This window comes from Actinia tenebrosa, unplaced genomic scaffold, assembly GCF_029948245.1.
Source record: "Actinia tenebrosa isolate PJP-AT-01 unplaced genomic scaffold, QUT_ActTen_1.0 PGA_scaffold2__45_contigs__length_23673736, whole genome shotgun sequence".
In the NCBI taxonomy this organism is placed as follows: domain Eukaryota; kingdom Metazoa; phylum Cnidaria; class Anthozoa; order Actiniaria; family Actiniidae; genus Actinia; species Actinia tenebrosa.
Window position 1 is genome coordinate 17,013,170 of NW_028292579.1, and position 17,652 is coordinate 17,030,821.

A 17,652-nucleotide genomic window follows, 5' to 3' on the forward strand; every position below is an offset into this window, starting at 1 on the left:
GTTGGGACCTAGAACTGTATAAACGTGCATGGGAATGATTTATTTGTTAGATCCATGGTAGCAGGCTTTTGTCTCAATTTTTTTATAGCAACGTAAATAGTGGTAGCATAGTTGTATCATTAGACTTCTATTTTGATCAAGATGATCATTAGCCTCTGAAGACTTCCTTAGGGTCTGTCAAGCAATGTTTCCTTGCCCATGAACGTCTAATAATTTGTCACTTTGGAAAGGAATGTTCTCCTCAAGTAAGCAGACGTTGGTAGGGAGGAAAGTGTTATGTGACAGACACTAAGAATATCTGGGTAGAAGGCTAGACTACCATAAGAGTGAAACATTTAAAGGTTAAATTATCACGTGACTTTGACATTCCTTATCATTGTCTTTGTTTCAGTTTCGTCCTCGTCCACACCCACATGAGTGGATAAGGCTAGAGGCTTCTCCTGTCTATAAAGAAAGCAACACTTTGAGAGAGTACCAGTTGGAGGGAGTCAACTGGCTGTCATTCTGTTGGTGTAACAGGTATCTTTCTTAAAATCTAAAATCTATTAAGCTTGTGCTGTTGTGTCACAGCATGGGACAATGACAACAGAACTAGGCTACAACTAGGTGTAACCCAAAGATCGAATTAGAATTTAGCAGATAATTTTTTAAAAGGGAAGAAAATCAAAGAACCTAGAAAAAAACTCTCAAGAATAGGAGAGAACCAAACAACTCTACTTGTATATGATACTGAGCCTGGGATTCAAATGCGGGTCACATTGGTGAGAGGGGCCACACTAGGTGTGCACACCTTCCCTGCTTCTTGTCTGTCATGTCATATTAGCCTTCAAGCTGATATGTTTGGGTGTAACTTTTCCCTACTTCAGAACCTATGCCTTTGCTTCCTCTTTTGTGCATTACGAAAAGAAAAAAAAATGTGCCTTATGAATAATGTGTCCATGTAAATTATAAACTCACGCTACTAGTGAACCAAAAAATTGCTTGCAACCCTAGTTTGACTAGATGTATTGGCTCCACATGATATGATGATACAACAAAGGTTGCAAAAAAGACAGTCATTTATAAGAGATGTATGCAAATAGATTATGTCTATTAAATGAATTTTTTTCCCAACACATATTTGGGGTGGACTCCTATTTTTTAATTTAGATATCAATGCAAAAACTTAACACTCAAAAGCAACATGTGCTACAATTTTTTATCATGTTTATAAATAGTCCCCTTCACAGTTCCCTGTGCCATCTTGAAAGGTAGCTGTGCCTTTGCATCCAAGTGAGACAAATGGTGAGCTTGCAATGATAGAGACATGTGAATAATTTTTCAAGGTGTTAAAAAAGTCTCTATCATTGCAAGCTCACAGTTCGTCTTACGTGGATGCAAAGGCATGGATACCTTTTAAGATAGCGCAGGGAACTGTGAAGGGGACTATTGAACTAATTAAATATTTACTCTTTTCAGACAAAATTCTATCCTTGCTGATGAGATGGGTTTGGGCAAAACTATTCAGTCCATAGCTTTCTGCTGTGAGATGCAGGTATAATATGTTAAATTTAACTAAAATTCTAGAATGTATTTTGCTGGGAAGCCTCCTAAAGCCTAATGTGTAGTTCCAGAAATCATCCATACCCACCCCACAGAGGAATTTGGAATTTCCCAAGAGTAGGGGAGTCAGAGAAAGAGCAAAAATTACAGAGTTTGTATGGAAGAAAATTGATATTTCCGGGGGGTAGGGGAGGTGTCTTAAAAAGATTCCTCCGTGAGGGGGGTATGGATAATTTTTGGAACTACACAATGTCACTTCAGCAGAAATCATAAAAGTTTTAAATTAACAATGACTAAGCTTTCTGACTGCTTAAGCTTTTCGAAACCAATGGTTTCATTGGCGTTAGGCGAGCACTTCTAAAAATTGTTTTGATGAATTTAGTTACCAAAATAGATATATAATCAAATTCTGTCAACTCTATGTTGGTTCATTAACAGACACTAACATTCTGTTGTATTTTTGTTGTGCAGAGATTTGGTATACGTGGCCCATTGCTAGTAATAGCTCCATTATCAACGATATCTAACTGGCAAAGAGAGTTTGAATCTTGGAGTGAAATGAATGTTGTAGTCTATCATGGAAGGTAATGGACTATTCTCAAAATTATTTTGCATGCAAGGCTAACATGGAAACACAAAACAAATCTCGCTTTTTCTTGATGAAATTCTTGTCGTTTCTTTTGTATCTGTTGCATCTGATATGTATAACATGTCTTTATATAAAATTTATATCTTTTTTAACAGTGCTTCAAGTAGACACTTGATCCAAGAGTATGAGTTCTATTACAGAGAGGAACATGTAAGTATCGTTTTGTTTTGCTTTATTTTATTATTTTACTTTATTATTTTGTTTTATTTTACTTTGCTTGTTAATGCTTAACAAATTCTCACTTGTGTTGTTTTTCAGGGTCATCCTGTACCTGGAATTTTCAAATTTAATGTCCTTGTAACAACATATGAAATTATAATAGGTAAGCTATTATGAGTTGAACTAAGCTTAGCTGAGCTAAGGACATGTGGTGGTTGGCAAAGTTTTCTTTTTTTATTCCCATGGATTAAAAACAAATGGATAGGCTTAAATTTATCTCAAGGAATGGCACCAAAGAGATTCAAATATCTTTTTATTTCAAAGCAGTGGATTTTTTGGGAGGGTCAGTAAGCATAACCAACAGCACCCTTTCCCTTTCCAGAAATGCATTGAAAATGCTGGAAATAGCTTTTCCAGCTTCCAGCAATCATGTCTCTAGACTCCCTTAATACCTGCACCTTTAGTACTTCCACCATTTGTGCCCTTAGTGAACCCCTAAGTCAAAATCCTAGATTTTGCTCCTTTGATGGACACTTATTATGAAGCAGCCATCTGGACTAGAACAATAGATTTTCCCTCTGCATGACCGTATATTAAAGTGCTTCAGGATGAGGTTATGTGTGTTTAAACAAAGGCTTTTATTGGGAATAAACATGGCGCAATGTGTTTAAGGTCCATAACAATTGCACACTTTAGGTTTTTCTAGTTAGTTTGGGTTACCTGTGGTAGATCACAGATCTCTGCAAATATTGGTTGAGAAAAAAACTGGGTCAAGTTCCAAGGTCTAGGAAAAAATTGGGTTAAGTTGACATTGCAGTGCATTTTGGGGCTGTTTTAGGGACATATTTCCAAGATGGTGGCTATTTTGTTCCCTAAAACTGCCCCAAAATGTAATGGGATGCCAACTCAACACAGCTTTTTCCCCAATCTCAGAATGCCTTATATGTCTAAAGCATTGTTTTTCTAACTACCCTGGGTTGTTCTTGATGTACAGCTGATAACATTCAGTTGAGTACTGTACCATGGAGAGCTGTTATCATAGATGAAGCACATCGATTAAAGAACAGGAACTGTAAGCTGTTGGAAGGACTAAACAACTTGAAAATGGTGAGTTGTGTCTGTTGATAAATTCTTCTTCATTCTTTGTATTATTTCTTGGTTCCACTACTTTCAGATTTTTTTTGTGTGATTCTTTTGGCTTAATAGACCCCTTGCACTGAGTCCCTCGAAGAATTGTTCTGAGGAAAAAACAATGGATTTTTTTGCATAAGAAAAGACAGCCTATTGTTTTGTCCCCCAGAACAATTCCTATAGGAATTCAATGCAAGGGGTTTATAGATCTCTCTACCTTGGGCATAATGTTTCCCCATTTCAGACTGTCATTCCCTAGAGCATCATCTCTTTGTTTAACAGTTGCGCATGATAAGATACTTAATATGGATATATTCAAGCAAAGAATCTTATTCTCAAGAAAATGACACATGGTCTGAAATGGGAAAACAAATACACCTGACATAAAGAGGTCTATTAGGGATCGTTTATAATTTCTGGATTATGAACAGTCCTTTATCACCTCGCAACTCCCAAACACATAAATAAGGAAAAGAATTTGAAAAAGATTCTATTAGTAATAGTATCAAGACATAGGGAGGGGTGGGTGGGTGGGTATTAATCCCAGATGATGAATGTCATGGATCTAATTCATCTGATTATTTTGATGAGATTACTCCATGCTGCCTTCCTACTGATGGGATATTTTCAGTATATACCCCTTTCAAAAGTATCTTGGATGCAAGGCTAACATGGAAAAAAAAAAACAAAAGAAAGGCACACATTCTATCAAGGATCAAAAGGGTCCTAGGTGTACTCATGGATACCATTCAATGAAAGTCATTTTAATAGTTAAAAATAAGCTGTGACATAATAGAACGATTTTATAGACCACTTGTAGGTGACATCAAAGCAGCTCAATTTGAAGGACATAACAAAATAACTTCCATCTTCTGAGAATTGTAAACCTATTCTGTTATGTCCTCCAAGTTGAGCTGAATTCCGACATGCTGCAAGGGGTCCATACTGTGTATAGCTTAAGCTTAGGCCTCCTGCCTGGTGAAATTCTCTCCTTAATAGTAGAAATACAGACACAACTTTATCAGAGAGTTGAAAATTAATCCAAATGATTTTCCAGCTAACAAACAGCATTGTATTATGCATGTTATGTTACTCCTTTTCATCCATAGGCTTATTGTACCCAAAAAGTGTTAAAAAGTGTGATTTCTTTTATATTTTCAATTAAGCCTTAAATCCAAGATAGTTTTGAAAGGGATCTATGACTTAGAGATGTCTGAGGTACTGTTACTTTTCTAAAATGTGGTACAATGTATCTGACAACTTTTGTTTTATTTCCAGGAACACAGAATACTCTTGACAGGAACCCCTCTACAAAACAATGTAGATGAACTGTTCAGCTTACTCAACTTCCTAGAGCCAGCTCAGTTTCCTTGTCAAGAAGCTTTCTTGATGGAGTTTGGCAACTTGAGAACTGAGGGACAAGTAGAAAAACTCAAACAGGTAAAAACCAGTGATAAACAAAGAGAAGTGTAATAATAGCTTTTGGATGTAAAATAATATTTTACACTTTTGACAAAATATTTTACCCTTTTTTACAATTTCTATGTGTATATTTATCATACTTCCATGTGTGATTTGTTTAAAATAAATAGTAAAACATACCAGGGAACCTTGAGAACAACCTTTGAAGCTTCCTGAATAACGTTTAGAATATCATTTAAAATATGTCTGTCTCATGATAGCTGTTGAAGCCAATGATGTTAAGAAGATTGAAGGAAGATGTTGAGAAGAACATTGCACCAAAAGAGGAGACCATCATTGAGGTGAGTAACAGAAAGGCTTTTCTTATTGATCCACCGTGGAAGCGTGCTAGGGAGGGGTGGGTGGGTTAAGAAGTGGTATGAATCCCAGATGATGAATGTCATGGATCTTATTCATCTGATTTTTTTTGATGAGATTATTCCATGCTGCCTTCCTACTGATGGGATATATACCACATAATTCATTTGACTCATCATGGATTTTGCTTTATACACACTTTGCACCATCACATGATGGCAGCCATGACAGGAGGCATAAACAATTGAATCTGGTCTAATGTGGTTTATATGAGAAAGAATTCAGTTTCACATGAAAAAAAGGTTTTATTGTTATGCCTTCTGTCATGGCTGCCATCACATGATGGTGCTAAGCCTTTAAAGATTAAAATAAGTATTCAATTAATTTTACCTTTTGTTCACATTTGTCTCATCCACTTTGCTTTATTTGTTATTAAAACAGGTTGAACTGACAACCGTGCAAAAGAAATTTTACAGAGCCATCATCGAACGAAACTTTGCCTTCTTGTCCAGAGGTGCAGGCTCTACAGCCAATGTCCCAAACCTTATGAATACCATGATGGAACTGAGAAAGTGTTGCAATCATCCTTTCCTTATTGATGGAGCAGAAGACAAAATCATGTCAGAGTATACTAACAACAGGCTTGACAAACACATGTATGCCATGATAGAAGCCTCCGGAAAACTAGTGCTGATCCACAAACTCCTTCCAAAGTTGAAAATAGGAGGCCACAAGGTGCTGGTGTTTTCACAGATGGTCCGATGCCTTGATATTCTAGAAGACTACCTAGTACACATGAAGTACCCCTATGAGAGGATAGATGGGCGTGTCAGGGGGAACTTGCGACAAGCTGCTATTGATAGATTTTCAAAGCCAGATTCAGACCGCTTTGTTTTCCTACTGTGCACTAGGGCAGGTGGCCTTGGTATTAACCTTACCGCTGCTGATACTGTCATTATCTTTGACTCCGATTGGAACCCACAGAATGATCTTCAGGCCCAAGCAAGATGTCACAGGATTGGTCAAAACAAATCGGTGAAGGTCTATCGACTTATAACAAGGAACTCTTATGAGAGGGAGATGTTTGACAGGGCAAGTCTGAAGCTTGGTCTAGATAAGGCTGTATTGCAGTCCATGAACACTAAGGAAAATGCTAGCAGCAATGTAAGTTTATATTCTACATTATTTGGTGCTGTGTTGTACAACATGGTCCAATCTTTTTCTTATTCTTGGTTTCCACATTAGGACATTATGAGTATGAAAACAAGTACTGGTACAATTTTTAAAATTTTCAAGATTGGCACTATTGATTTTTTTTTTCCAACTTGTATTCATACTCATTCTTGTACTCGTAATAGGCCTTTCCCAAATTCGAATAATGAATAAAAGAATCAAGTTCAGTCTCGACTTCAAACCATTGTTTCGTGGTCATCCAAGGGAATTCGGGAAAGGTCTACTGGATCTAAATGTCCCTATTAAGACTGTGGCTGCCATAATTTTTGTCATTTGTCTCTCTTAAAAATATTAGCTTGCAAGGTGATTGATCCACCTTGAAGCATCCTAGGGAGGGGTGGGTGGGTTAAGATGTATGAATCCCAGATGATGAATGTCATGGATCTAATTCATCTGATTATTTTGATGAGATTACTCCATGCTGCCTTCCTTCTGATGGGATATATACCACATAATAAATTTGACAGATTTTCATTAATAGAGGCTTTGCACCATAACACAGTGTTTTCTGCTTGAATATTTAGACACGGTATCTACATCCTTAAAAATATAATGATGTATAATGATGTTCTTATGTTTGGTTTCCACATTAAAAAATCATGACTATGTTTGTCTGTATTTAACAAAAGATTTCCCATAAGCTTCCATTGCTAATACCACCAACATAGCTGCCATGTCTTCTTGGGAATCCTTGCAAACCATCAATATTGGATGCTTCCTGCTCAAACTGAAACTGAATTTCATCTGGCAATGACATGCTCCTTTTGGGGTGGGGTGGGGGACGGGTGGGGTCTTTATTTTGTTAAGGGTTTTGTAATCTTGTTTGCCTTTTCAAATCTAACACTGTTCATATTTGTTAAAATGAACCCAACAAAGTATATTTTTATCAAACATTTAACCTTCCCTACAGTGATTAAGGTGTGGTAATATAAACAACAAAATTGTACAAATTCTCACCCAACATTGTTGCATTGCAAATTGTAATGCAACAATGTTGTACAATAATTGCATGATTTTGCTGCCTGTATTACCACACCTTTATCCAGTGTTACATTGTAATTTGGTTCAGAGTGATAGTTATACAATAAATTGTGTATTTTTTAGGGCTCAATGTCTAAGAAAGAGATTGAAGACTTGTTGAAAAAAGGAGCATATGGTGCTATCATGGAAGAAGACAGTGATGATGGAGCTAAGTAAGTTTTTCTCAAGGAAACTCTTCTTAGACCTGGTTTTACTTCAAACACAAGCATGAACATGAGCAACATATGTTGACTCAGTTGTGTAGTGCTTTATAATATAAGACTGGTCAACACTAGTGACATAAGCATATGTTTCTTCAGGTCACACAAGTGACATAACATTAGCAAAATCATAAGAATGGAAAAGTTTCCATTGTTATGCTTATGCTTATGCTTTGCTTAGGTTTATGCTTATGTTGCCATGTGAACTGGGCCTTAGCTGCAAACTGCCCTTTTTCACACCTGGTTTTTCTTTTCAGGTTTTGTGAGGAGGATATTGATCAGATCTTAGAAAGAAGAACTCAGATCATCCAGTTAGAATCTGAAGGAAAGGGATCTACTTTTGCAAAGGTTAGTGTCAGCCTCCTTTGAAAGCAAAGCAACAAAACAAGTGGCTCAGAAGGTGTGGTGGTGTCTGTTGTCAGTCTGTGTTTGGTTGTTTAATCGTCAGACCTCCCATAATGCATGAGAAGAATTTGTTTGTTACAATATGCCAGGATAAACTTTATTTGAAGAGGAAGACACAATAGTGATTTATCTAACTTATAGCCCTCCATAAGTTGTCTCCCAAGGTGTCAAAAGTTCCTCCCCACTCAAATCAACACAAAAAGTGGGCCACTTTTTATATTTTTATATTTTCATTATATAATGTTTGCAAATATTTCAATAAAATTCAATAAAATTGGAAAAGTGGCAGTACAAAAGTTGCCCTTCAAACATGAATATTGACTAGTAATTCCCCAGAACCTTTTAAATTTTGTTGATTCTTGGAATATTTTGAGTAGACAGCCAGTGATTCAAAATCAAGCTGTTCACATTCTGAATAAGCTGTTGACAACTCTTACTTATTATGAGGCTGTTCATTCTGACTTGTGGATAAAGAACTACAGTAATCATAAACTTATTTTTTCCATGACTCATTTTTGTTTCATGTTGTTTTAATAGGCAAGTTTTGTGTCAAACAGAGGAGAAGAAGACATCGATATTGATGATCCAGATTTCTGGCAAAAATGGGCGAAGAAAGCTGATCTAGACATGGACTACATTAACAACAAGGTAAAATAATGAACAACCAAAATCTTGTTCCTAGTATTTGCCACCCTTTCTTTGACCCTTAAATGATATAAATATGGACTTTTCAAAGTAAGTTATCAATAGCAACACCACAACAAAGCAAAATAACAGTTTTCATGATGTAGTATCTAGTACTAGCAAACCTCCGACTATCCATGTGTGCAATCCACTTCATGTTTACATTGTTGTATTTGCTTTTGCTAGGATGATCGCATCATTGATATGCCTCGTCAGCGCAAACAGACCAAACGTTATGGCAATGAAGATGGTGACTTTGAGCTGTCTGACCTGGAGGAGGAAGAGGAAGTCATTGTACCAAGAAGAGCAGCTTGGACCAGAGTGGAGTGCTTCAGAGTTGAAAAGAATCTTCTCATCTATGGGTAAGCTACTGAAAACTTGTCAACCCGCTATGAACCACCATTTGATAGCAGAGAGTAGTGTGACTCCTAAAAAAAGAAGACATGGTAGGCATATTGGTGAAGTGCAGTTGACTGCACACGGCACTGCAAGCAACTTTTTAATTTGTTTTATAAAATACAAATTACAAAAGCCATTATTTTGGAGACACCTACTTTCAAGAACGTTGTCATGCGATATTAGAACATTAGTAATTTAGTGACAAAGGAATACATTAAAAGAAAAAGTTCAGCTTCAGTGATCTTCTTTTGTTTTTTAATATAATTCCTATCCACAACGTTCTTGCAAGTAGGTGTATGAATGATGCAATAGGAAATGTGCTGCATCTCCGTACCCATGGGCCCTCCAACCAATCAGAGTTTTATAACAGCTATTTTATAATGCCTATTGGTTTACTCCTGTGTATTGGGGGTCTTACTCCTTGTTTTCTTGTTTTTCTTCAATTCAATCATGGATTTTTTTTTGAATTTCAGATGGGGCAGATTCAAGGAGATTCTTCTCCATGGCAGGTTCAAGAGTAAACTTGCTGAAAGAGACGTTGAATGCATTGCACGTTCCATTTTGGTTTATTGTCTACACCATTACCATGGTGATGACAAAGTCAAATCTTTCATTCGAGACATCGTCAAGACTTCTGTGTCAAGAGATAAGATCTCCATTGATGATAGAGACAAGACCTATTCACCTATTTCTACACCGTCAAAGGGTAAAGGTCGAGGCAAGAAAGGAAAGAGCTCCAAGAATGCAAATAAGAGTGCCATTGCTTTGATAGAAATTGGTGCAGACTGGAAGACTATTGATCCTGAGACAATTATCCTTGATAATGGCTACAAGAAGCATTTACAACACCACTGCAATAAGTATGTTGTGATTATTGTTTGATGATGGTTTTGGTGAGGGCAATGGTGTTGGTGGTGGTGGTGGTGGTGGTGGTGGTGGTGGTGGTGGTGGTGGTGGTGGTGGTGGTGGCGGCGGCGGCGGCGGCGGCGGCGATGGCGATGGCGATGGTGATGTTGTAATGGTAATGGTATTGATGATGACAATGATAATGGTAATGTCAAGATTGGAATTGATAAATACAGTAAATGTATAAACACTACAAGTATCAAGTTCAACCTTTGAATCATTGTTTTCATGGTCACTCAAGCAAATTCCGGAAAGGTCTATTAGATACTTTAAGGTAAAGATGAACATGAAAAAGTTATAGCACTGATTGTAGTCATCTTTCCTTTGTGACAGGATTCTCCTGAGGGTCAGACTACTTTACTACCTTAAGACAGAAGTCGTAGGTGCCCTTGTGCCAGTTATCAGAGAGGGTTCATGTAATGCAAGGTAAGGAGGTTGTATGCCACGTATCTGGTAGGATAATGAAAGCCAGCCAATGATTAAAATCAAAGCTGTTCACATTCTGAACAATATGTTGACATTCTTTACCTAGAATGAGGCTGTGATGGTAGTAGTAGTGATGTTAATGTGCCGTCAGTGCTTCCCGACCACATGTGCAAAAACATACAAGTTGCTGTTGCAAAAATATAGAGGTTTGGTAGTTGGCATAGGAATGTCATGGAAATGTCTTGATATACCCTTCACCAAGACCTACTTTGTTGTGATGGCAAATTATATGTTTTCACACCTCTGATTTGGAACCAGAGAGATCTTTTGGGAAAATTGAATGAAAAAATATGACTGCCTTGTTTGTAGACCTTGAATATCACTATTAAACATGTGCTTCATGTGGTCTTGATCCCCTCGTACGATCAGTATTTACACCATTTTCTATTTTTTCTCATCTAGTGACCTGGACATTACGATATACAACCCAGAAGGTGATCCTCCTGCTGATTGGTGGGACATAGATTGCGACAAGTCACTCCTGGTTGGGGTATTCAAACATGGTATGTTGGTACATTAGACAGTATATTTGTGAGTGAAATACCTATATAAAACCAGGCATTGAATATAAACTTTATCAGTGCCTAGTGACTAGTGACATCTTTCCTTTCAGTTAATCTATTTATATTATTTGTGCACCCTTTGATGTGATGTTATTCCACATGTTAGACTTCTGAACACTGATGTCAACATACCTTTACTGATCAAGCCGACGGGTGCAAAATTATATTAATCATACACCATTGTGGTGAGATTGAATAATTCAGTTTTCTTTTTCTAATCTTTTTGCAGGCTACGAGCGGTACAACCTGATAAGAGCAGATCCCACCCTTTGCTTCTTGTCCAAGGTTGGATTATCAAACAGCAATGCTGATCCTGCAGAGAATGATACTATTGATCAAGATGAAAGGTACGTATCTAGTTAGTGCGGAATGAATGCTCTCTAGAAAAAATTCTGAACTAGTTTACAATTACCATTTTGTCCAAATGATGAATGTCATGGATCTCATTCATCTGATTATTCTGATGAGATTACTCCATGCTGCCTTCCTACTGAAAGGACAAACTCTACTTGTTCGTTGATCTTTTCATAAAATATGACTTGATTATTATTAAAAAGTCTATAAGGGGGCTTTCATTTATTAGCAAATGGGGGTGGGGAGGCTGTTGGCAAAATCACATAGAAAGCTTTACAAATATGACTCACCCCCCCCCCACCCCTCCATGGTAGAGGCAACAATTGCATGACCTCCCTTACATCACCCTGAAATAGCTTGCAACCCCCTCAGCCCCCCACCCCCCCCCCCCCCAACCACTTTCTCAAAATAAAGTAACCCCCCTACAATTTTGCAGACCCAAGCCCCTTAACTCTCAGACCAACAGCTTATGTCAATTGTATTTGCAGGGATGAGGATGATGCTAATGATGATCCTGATTATCATCAACCATCCAACTCCAAAGATGATGAAGAGGAAGAAGATGATGAAGACAAGGTAAGAACACAAACAGTTCTTTTTGTCTCGTATCTTGAGGAAAATGTCTGAGGCAAACTTAGTGTTCTGTGCATCTGTAACATTCATGAAAACAAACTTTATTGCCATTACATTTGAGAAAGATTACTCTGATAATAACAAAAAAAAATGGACAGGGATAGCCACTGGATTCGAAAATATTAGCCAATCAGAATTTTAAAAATTTTCAAAAATGATGTGTCACTTTTCCTCTTAAAAGTATGGATTTTTCAAGCCACCAAATGAAAAACCCCATTGCCGATAAGCTTTTTATAACTAAACTATAACTATAAATAATGAGTTTTGTATTTTTATTGCAATAGCAGGCATCTCACTATTTCAGATCAGCTGGAGAGTCGTTACGCTCAGGTCAAATGTTGAACTTCACATTAGCCAAACCCAATGAAATGAAGGAAGACCACCTTGTTATCTGTTGTTTCAATATTAGGTTCAGCTCATGTGGAGGTCAACGTTTGACCCGAGCCTTAGGGTTCAATAGTTAGAACAAAGCAATGTCAATAATAATTTTTTGTTGTTGATAACATTATTTGATCATTCATTATACAGGATACTGTATCTGCTATTTCATCTCCTGCAACACCAAGAAAGGGAGAGAAAGCAACTGAAGGTCAGTAGCTACAAAACTAACAAAAATACTTTTTGATAAAATATAATAAGCTCATGCAGTTGTGCACTCTAAAGTGAAGGACAAATATCAATGAACTTTTTATTTTTCAACTTGAGTAAGAATAAGGAATCAAAAATATTGACAAGTTAATAGGACGTTTGCAGGATGGCATCATTTTACTACGACTACCAAGATGCTTTGCGAATTTCCTTACATATTCAAATTCGTATTGCCTTGTGTCGTAGTTGTAGTTGTAGTTAATGACACCATAATGCAAGTGTCCTTTGTAGATTCGTCACACAACTTGTGTCCTGTCTTCACCACAAATGTACAGCCAGAGGACATGGAGATTTAATGCTGTAATTATTTGTTGTTATATTTGAAGGTTCAGAAAACAATTCAACAGGACTTACGTGGCCAAGTGCCTCTGACTTGAACACCAGGCTAAGAAGACTTGTCAGTGGTTACCAAAGAGTTCATAGAAGACAAGAACTGAAGAAGGCAGCTGCTGAGAAGGTAAGCTGGTGACAAAACATGGTTATAACTACTAATGAATCTGTGGAGAGGGATGAATAGGATGGGGGGTAGGATTAATGGTGGGAGGCAGAAAGATAGGGAGGAAGGAATAGATGGAATTTGAATTGCCCTCATTTTACAAGGGTAACACATTATCACTGTGTAGCTAGCGAACCCGTCCCCCCTAAATTTGGGCCTTACAATTTCATGATATGCAAGACTGATTTTATTTTTTATTTTTTTGAAGGAGAGAGAAAGAAAAGAAAAGTTTGAAGAGGCTATCAGGCAAAAAGAACAAAAGAAACTTGAAATGGCACAAAAGTAAGTTGGTTAAGTAATCTTCAAAAGTTCAGTCGTACCTCATCAGATTTAGTCTCACATCGCCCATTTTAGCTCCTCGACCAACAACGTTTTTTTGTGAATAGGTGTATCTAGATTTTTAGATTAACATGATATCTCATATTTTTTTGTTTAGATGGTCCAAAAGGGAAGAGGTAGACTTTTACAGGACTGTGTCAACGTTTGGTGTGGAATACAACAAAGAAGATGATACTTATGACTGGAAACAATTCAGGTAATATGCATTCCATTATAGTTAAAGTCATACTTGAGTGTAGTGTTAGTGCACTCTCCCCTCACCTCTATTCCTGGACTTGGCATCACATGTGAGTAGAGCTTGATTTGAGAACCTTCTCTGGTTTCTCCCAGTTTCCTTTCACCTGCAAAGCTTAACAAGCTAAATTCCAATTGAATGTGAGAGTTAGCTGGGTTCTGACTCATATTAGGCCTGAGATTTCAGGGCATTAATGAAAATTTGAAGGCTTATACATGTGTACCATTTCTAAAACTTGGCTGACAAGTTAATTTGCAGTTTTTTAACAGTAACATTTAAAAAAATATTTACTCAACAGACGTTTGGCTCGTCTTGACAAGAAGACTGATGATCGCTTAACCGAGTATTTCAAGGACTTTATGGCTATGTGTCGAAGAGTGTGTGGCAGACCATTGGAAGAGGACAGTGAACGGAACACCAATGTGGAACCCATTTCAGAAGAGAGGGCCAGTAGATGTCTGTTTAGGATACAACTGTTGTCCAGGATACGAGAAGAGGTATGAAACGAGGCTAAAAATTTGGCCATTGCATTTGACGGTTTTACTATTAATCAATACATGCAAAAACTCAGAGGCAAATGATACACCCAATAGAAAGATTGACCAAGACTGTTGAATGGTTGAGTTCTTTACCAAAAATGGAAGATGAAAATTTTAAATTCTTTGGGAAAAGCGGAAAATATGCCTGATTTTCAAATCATTGCAAGGATGGCTGTAAACCACAGTGTGATTTCTTGTAGGTACTTCCACATGAAAACCTGGAAGAACGGCTTAAGCTTGCTCAAACCTCTTCAGACTTTCCTGATTGGTGGATTCCAGGAGTGCATGATATGGATCTGATGAAGGGAGTAGTAAAGTAAGTAAAATGATAATGATGATGATGTTGGTATTGATTGAGATGATATGATATTTATATAGCGCTCTTTTCCATATGGATATGTTCAAAGCCACTTTACAATGATTTATGAATGAGAGATGGTTAGTATGAGGTGTAGGCACTTAGGGTGGTCACTGTCAGGGTTTCTTTAGTCCTCAGTGGTTCTTTTACGTCCCTCCGATGTTGGTTGGTAAGTGTGGAGAGACAAGACCACCATTTAAAGTGGTCATCCAAGCAGCAATTTCTCCTAAGTTATTTTAAGACCCTGAGTGTCTGACCCAAAAGTCCGATGCTCAACCAATTGAGCCAACCGGTTGGCAGTATTGTAGTCGTTGATGATGACAGTACATACTAAACATTGCACACCAAATAGTTACCATTCAATGATGTTCCTGTGAATGATCAAGTCAGTGTGATCTGAAAACATACTTCAGTCTAATCACCCTACTCTTCTTTCACACAGGCATGGTCTGGTAAGAACAGATTACCATGTTCTCAATGATCCTGAACTCTGCTTTGCTGAAATTCTCACCAAGATAGCTACCCAAAATAAATCTGTTGACAAGACATGGGACAACACAGATCTGTCATCGGCAGCAGCACTGCAGTCTTCTTTGCCATCTAATACTGATAATTCAGAAGAATTAACAAATAAAAGTAATTTACCAAATGTCTCTGACATATTCAAGCAAAATTTGGATGGCACATCTTTAGAACCTTTAATCAAGTCAAATGTGACTGAAAAGGACAATGAAACAACTTCTGATTGGTCAGAAAGCAAGAATTCAGTTGATCAATCAATGAATGAACAGCAGGATGATGATAAATCAGAGTGTCAGGATGTTGAAAGTTCAGTACAGGAGTCTATTTTGACAACGGTTAATGCTATAGGTGGTATAGATGAAGATTCACAAATGAGTGAGACTGTTGAAGGGCAAGGTACTGGGTTTGGAGAAAGCACAATGATAGCTGTGAAATGGCCTAAGGTAGGAAAAACTCTTTATAGCAAATTTCAATATTATGAAAACTTGCTAGCAGTGACCTGCACACTTATGTGGCCATTGTAAAAATGATACAAAGATTACGACTAGTTTTGGAACTAGCTTGGACTGCGTTGGTGTTTTTAGTTGAATCAAATGTGTTGTAGTAGATAATTTTATCACCGTAGGTACGAAAGATAGTACACTGACGTTTTGAATGTTAGTCCTTCGTTGGAGTAAATGGAAACGTCAGTATACTATCTTTCATACCTACAGTGATAAAATTATCTGCTGCGACACATTTGATTCAACTAAAAACACCAACGCAGTCCAAACGATACAGACTGATTACTAGTATTTTTAATTGACAGCAGTAAAAAAATACAAACTTCAACTGGTACTGGTAGCTTGCAAGGAACCCTTGCAACTACAGATTCATGTAATATTGAAAATGGGTTTACTGCTTTTTTTGGTTTTTCACATAGGAATTTGTTTTTTTGCTGCTGCCATCAAAAATATGAAAGGTACCAACTGATTGGTTTTGATTGACAGCAAGGAAAAACCAAATTTTAACATGCAGCTACTGAGTATGCATGTTTATGAAAATTGCAGTAAACCCAGGATTGGAAATTGTCTGTTGAGTGGGTTCAACTAGGTGAAGAGTGTGGTCTTCAGGAAGATTTTTGGTGGTGACTGAATTGAAGTTTCAAGATCATGACTACTACTAAGTGTCATTGAACCATCATTCTCATACTCATGAATATGTAATGAGGAGAAAACAAAGCAAATCACTACTGTGACGGTGGTTTGGAAATGTGTTCTTAATTTGCATTAAATTTCGTCAAGTTTTTCTTTGATTTTTTCCAAGAAATATTCATGAGTTTGAGAAGTAATATCAAACACTTGAGAGAGTTCTTCCTCAGATTTCCAAACACCTCAAAGTCAGTTAAAAAAACTCGGCTGCGCCTCGTTTTTTTAACTCACTTTTCGGTGTTTGGAAATCGGAGGAAGAACTCTCTCCCTTGCTTGAAATATTACGTTACCATGAATGTAGCATTCTTTTTACAGTACCTGGGTGAACATTCATTCCCTATTACATTAGAAAGTAGCATCAAAATGCCACTATGGCAGGGTGTACACCTTACTGTTGTGTACCTAAATGCTGGTCATAGCTGGAAGATGTTTTTTTGTGTGTGTGGTATTTATTGTTGGTAGTAGATTGAAGGGGTCACTATTTCTGTTGCTGTTGATATAGTTTATACTCCTGCAGAACATATTCTCAACTTGTTTTGTTTCTCATCACTATTGCTCTTGTTATCATTGCTATAGTTTATACTCCTGCAGATCATATTCATTCTCAACTTGTTTCGTTTCTCATCACTATTGCTCTTGTTATCATTGCTACAGTTTATACTCCCAAAGATCATATTCATTCTCAACTTGTTTTGTTTCATTATATCAGGATCGTATAGTCATGCAGCGCCTTGACCAGCTCTGTGATTGCGTAATCAAGGGTGTCTGGCCAGTCAAACCCAAGCTAGAACCTGTCATACCCAACCAGCTTGGAGTAGCCTCTCCGTCTGCAGCTCTATCCAACATGGTAGATATAGACATGATACACCCAGGGATGATACTAGATGCTGCTGGCAAGGATGACTCTTCCAAGGCTTTCCAGGTCCAGAGGGTGTGTTTTTAAGTAATGTGCCGTGTGTGTGTATAGTTTGTTATAGACTATAGGGTGGAAATTGCTTTGATTGATTATATTTTAAATTGCCAACCAAAATCTATTTAGCAATCCAATAAAACAGTGACAAAACCTATGGTTAAAATGATTGAAATTCCAAGTTTATAAACATTTTGTCCACCTATAGGATACGATATAGAGAGCTCATGCAGACGTGTACTCTAACAAAA

The 17,652-nt window shown here is 37.3% G+C and overlaps 1 protein-coding gene across 4 annotated transcripts in view; it reads left to right on the top strand.

Moving 5' to 3' along the window:
- The window catches only part of LOC116295145 (ATP-dependent chromatin remodeler CHD8), a 37,577-nt gene that overhangs the window by 13,548 nt on the left and 6,377 nt on the right, over nucleotides 1–17,652 (top strand). For 3 of the 4 annotated variants that reach the window (XM_031702899.2, XM_031702896.2, XM_031702897.2), the window contains exons 10-35: nucleotides 392–519; nucleotides 1,459–1,534; nucleotides 2,014–2,126; nucleotides 2,287–2,341; nucleotides 2,450–2,513; nucleotides 3,345–3,457; nucleotides 4,760–4,921; nucleotides 5,164–5,244; nucleotides 5,702–6,424; nucleotides 7,598–7,686; nucleotides 7,992–8,082; nucleotides 8,677–8,787; nucleotides 9,010–9,185; nucleotides 9,696–10,082; nucleotides 10,462–10,554; nucleotides 11,017–11,117; nucleotides 11,407–11,524; nucleotides 12,020–12,107; nucleotides 12,693–12,753; nucleotides 13,139–13,269; nucleotides 13,517–13,590; nucleotides 13,745–13,843; nucleotides 14,181–14,379; nucleotides 14,622–14,737; nucleotides 15,222–15,744; nucleotides 17,201–17,422. In XM_031702899.2, the coding sequence (XP_031558759.2) occupies nucleotides 392–519; nucleotides 1,459–1,534; nucleotides 2,014–2,126; nucleotides 2,287–2,341; nucleotides 2,450–2,513; nucleotides 3,345–3,457; nucleotides 4,760–4,921; nucleotides 5,164–5,244; nucleotides 5,702–6,424; nucleotides 7,598–7,686; nucleotides 7,992–8,082; nucleotides 8,677–8,787; nucleotides 9,010–9,185; nucleotides 9,696–10,082; nucleotides 10,462–10,554; nucleotides 11,017–11,117; nucleotides 11,407–11,524; nucleotides 12,020–12,107; nucleotides 12,693–12,753; nucleotides 13,139–13,269; nucleotides 13,517–13,590; nucleotides 13,745–13,843; nucleotides 14,181–14,379; nucleotides 14,622–14,737; nucleotides 15,222–15,744; nucleotides 17,201–17,422 (4,194 nt within the window). The remainder of the gene's footprint in view (nucleotides 1–391; nucleotides 520–1,458; nucleotides 1,535–2,013; nucleotides 2,127–2,286; nucleotides 2,342–2,449; nucleotides 2,514–3,344; nucleotides 3,458–4,759; nucleotides 4,922–5,163; nucleotides 5,245–5,701; nucleotides 6,425–7,597; nucleotides 7,687–7,991; nucleotides 8,083–8,676; nucleotides 8,788–9,009; nucleotides 9,186–9,695; nucleotides 10,083–10,461; nucleotides 10,555–11,016; nucleotides 11,118–11,406; nucleotides 11,525–12,019; nucleotides 12,108–12,692; nucleotides 12,754–13,138; nucleotides 13,270–13,516; nucleotides 13,591–13,744; nucleotides 13,844–14,180; nucleotides 14,380–14,621; nucleotides 14,738–15,221; nucleotides 15,745–17,200; nucleotides 17,423–17,652) is intronic. The other variant, XM_031702898.2, reaches the window with a different exon arrangement.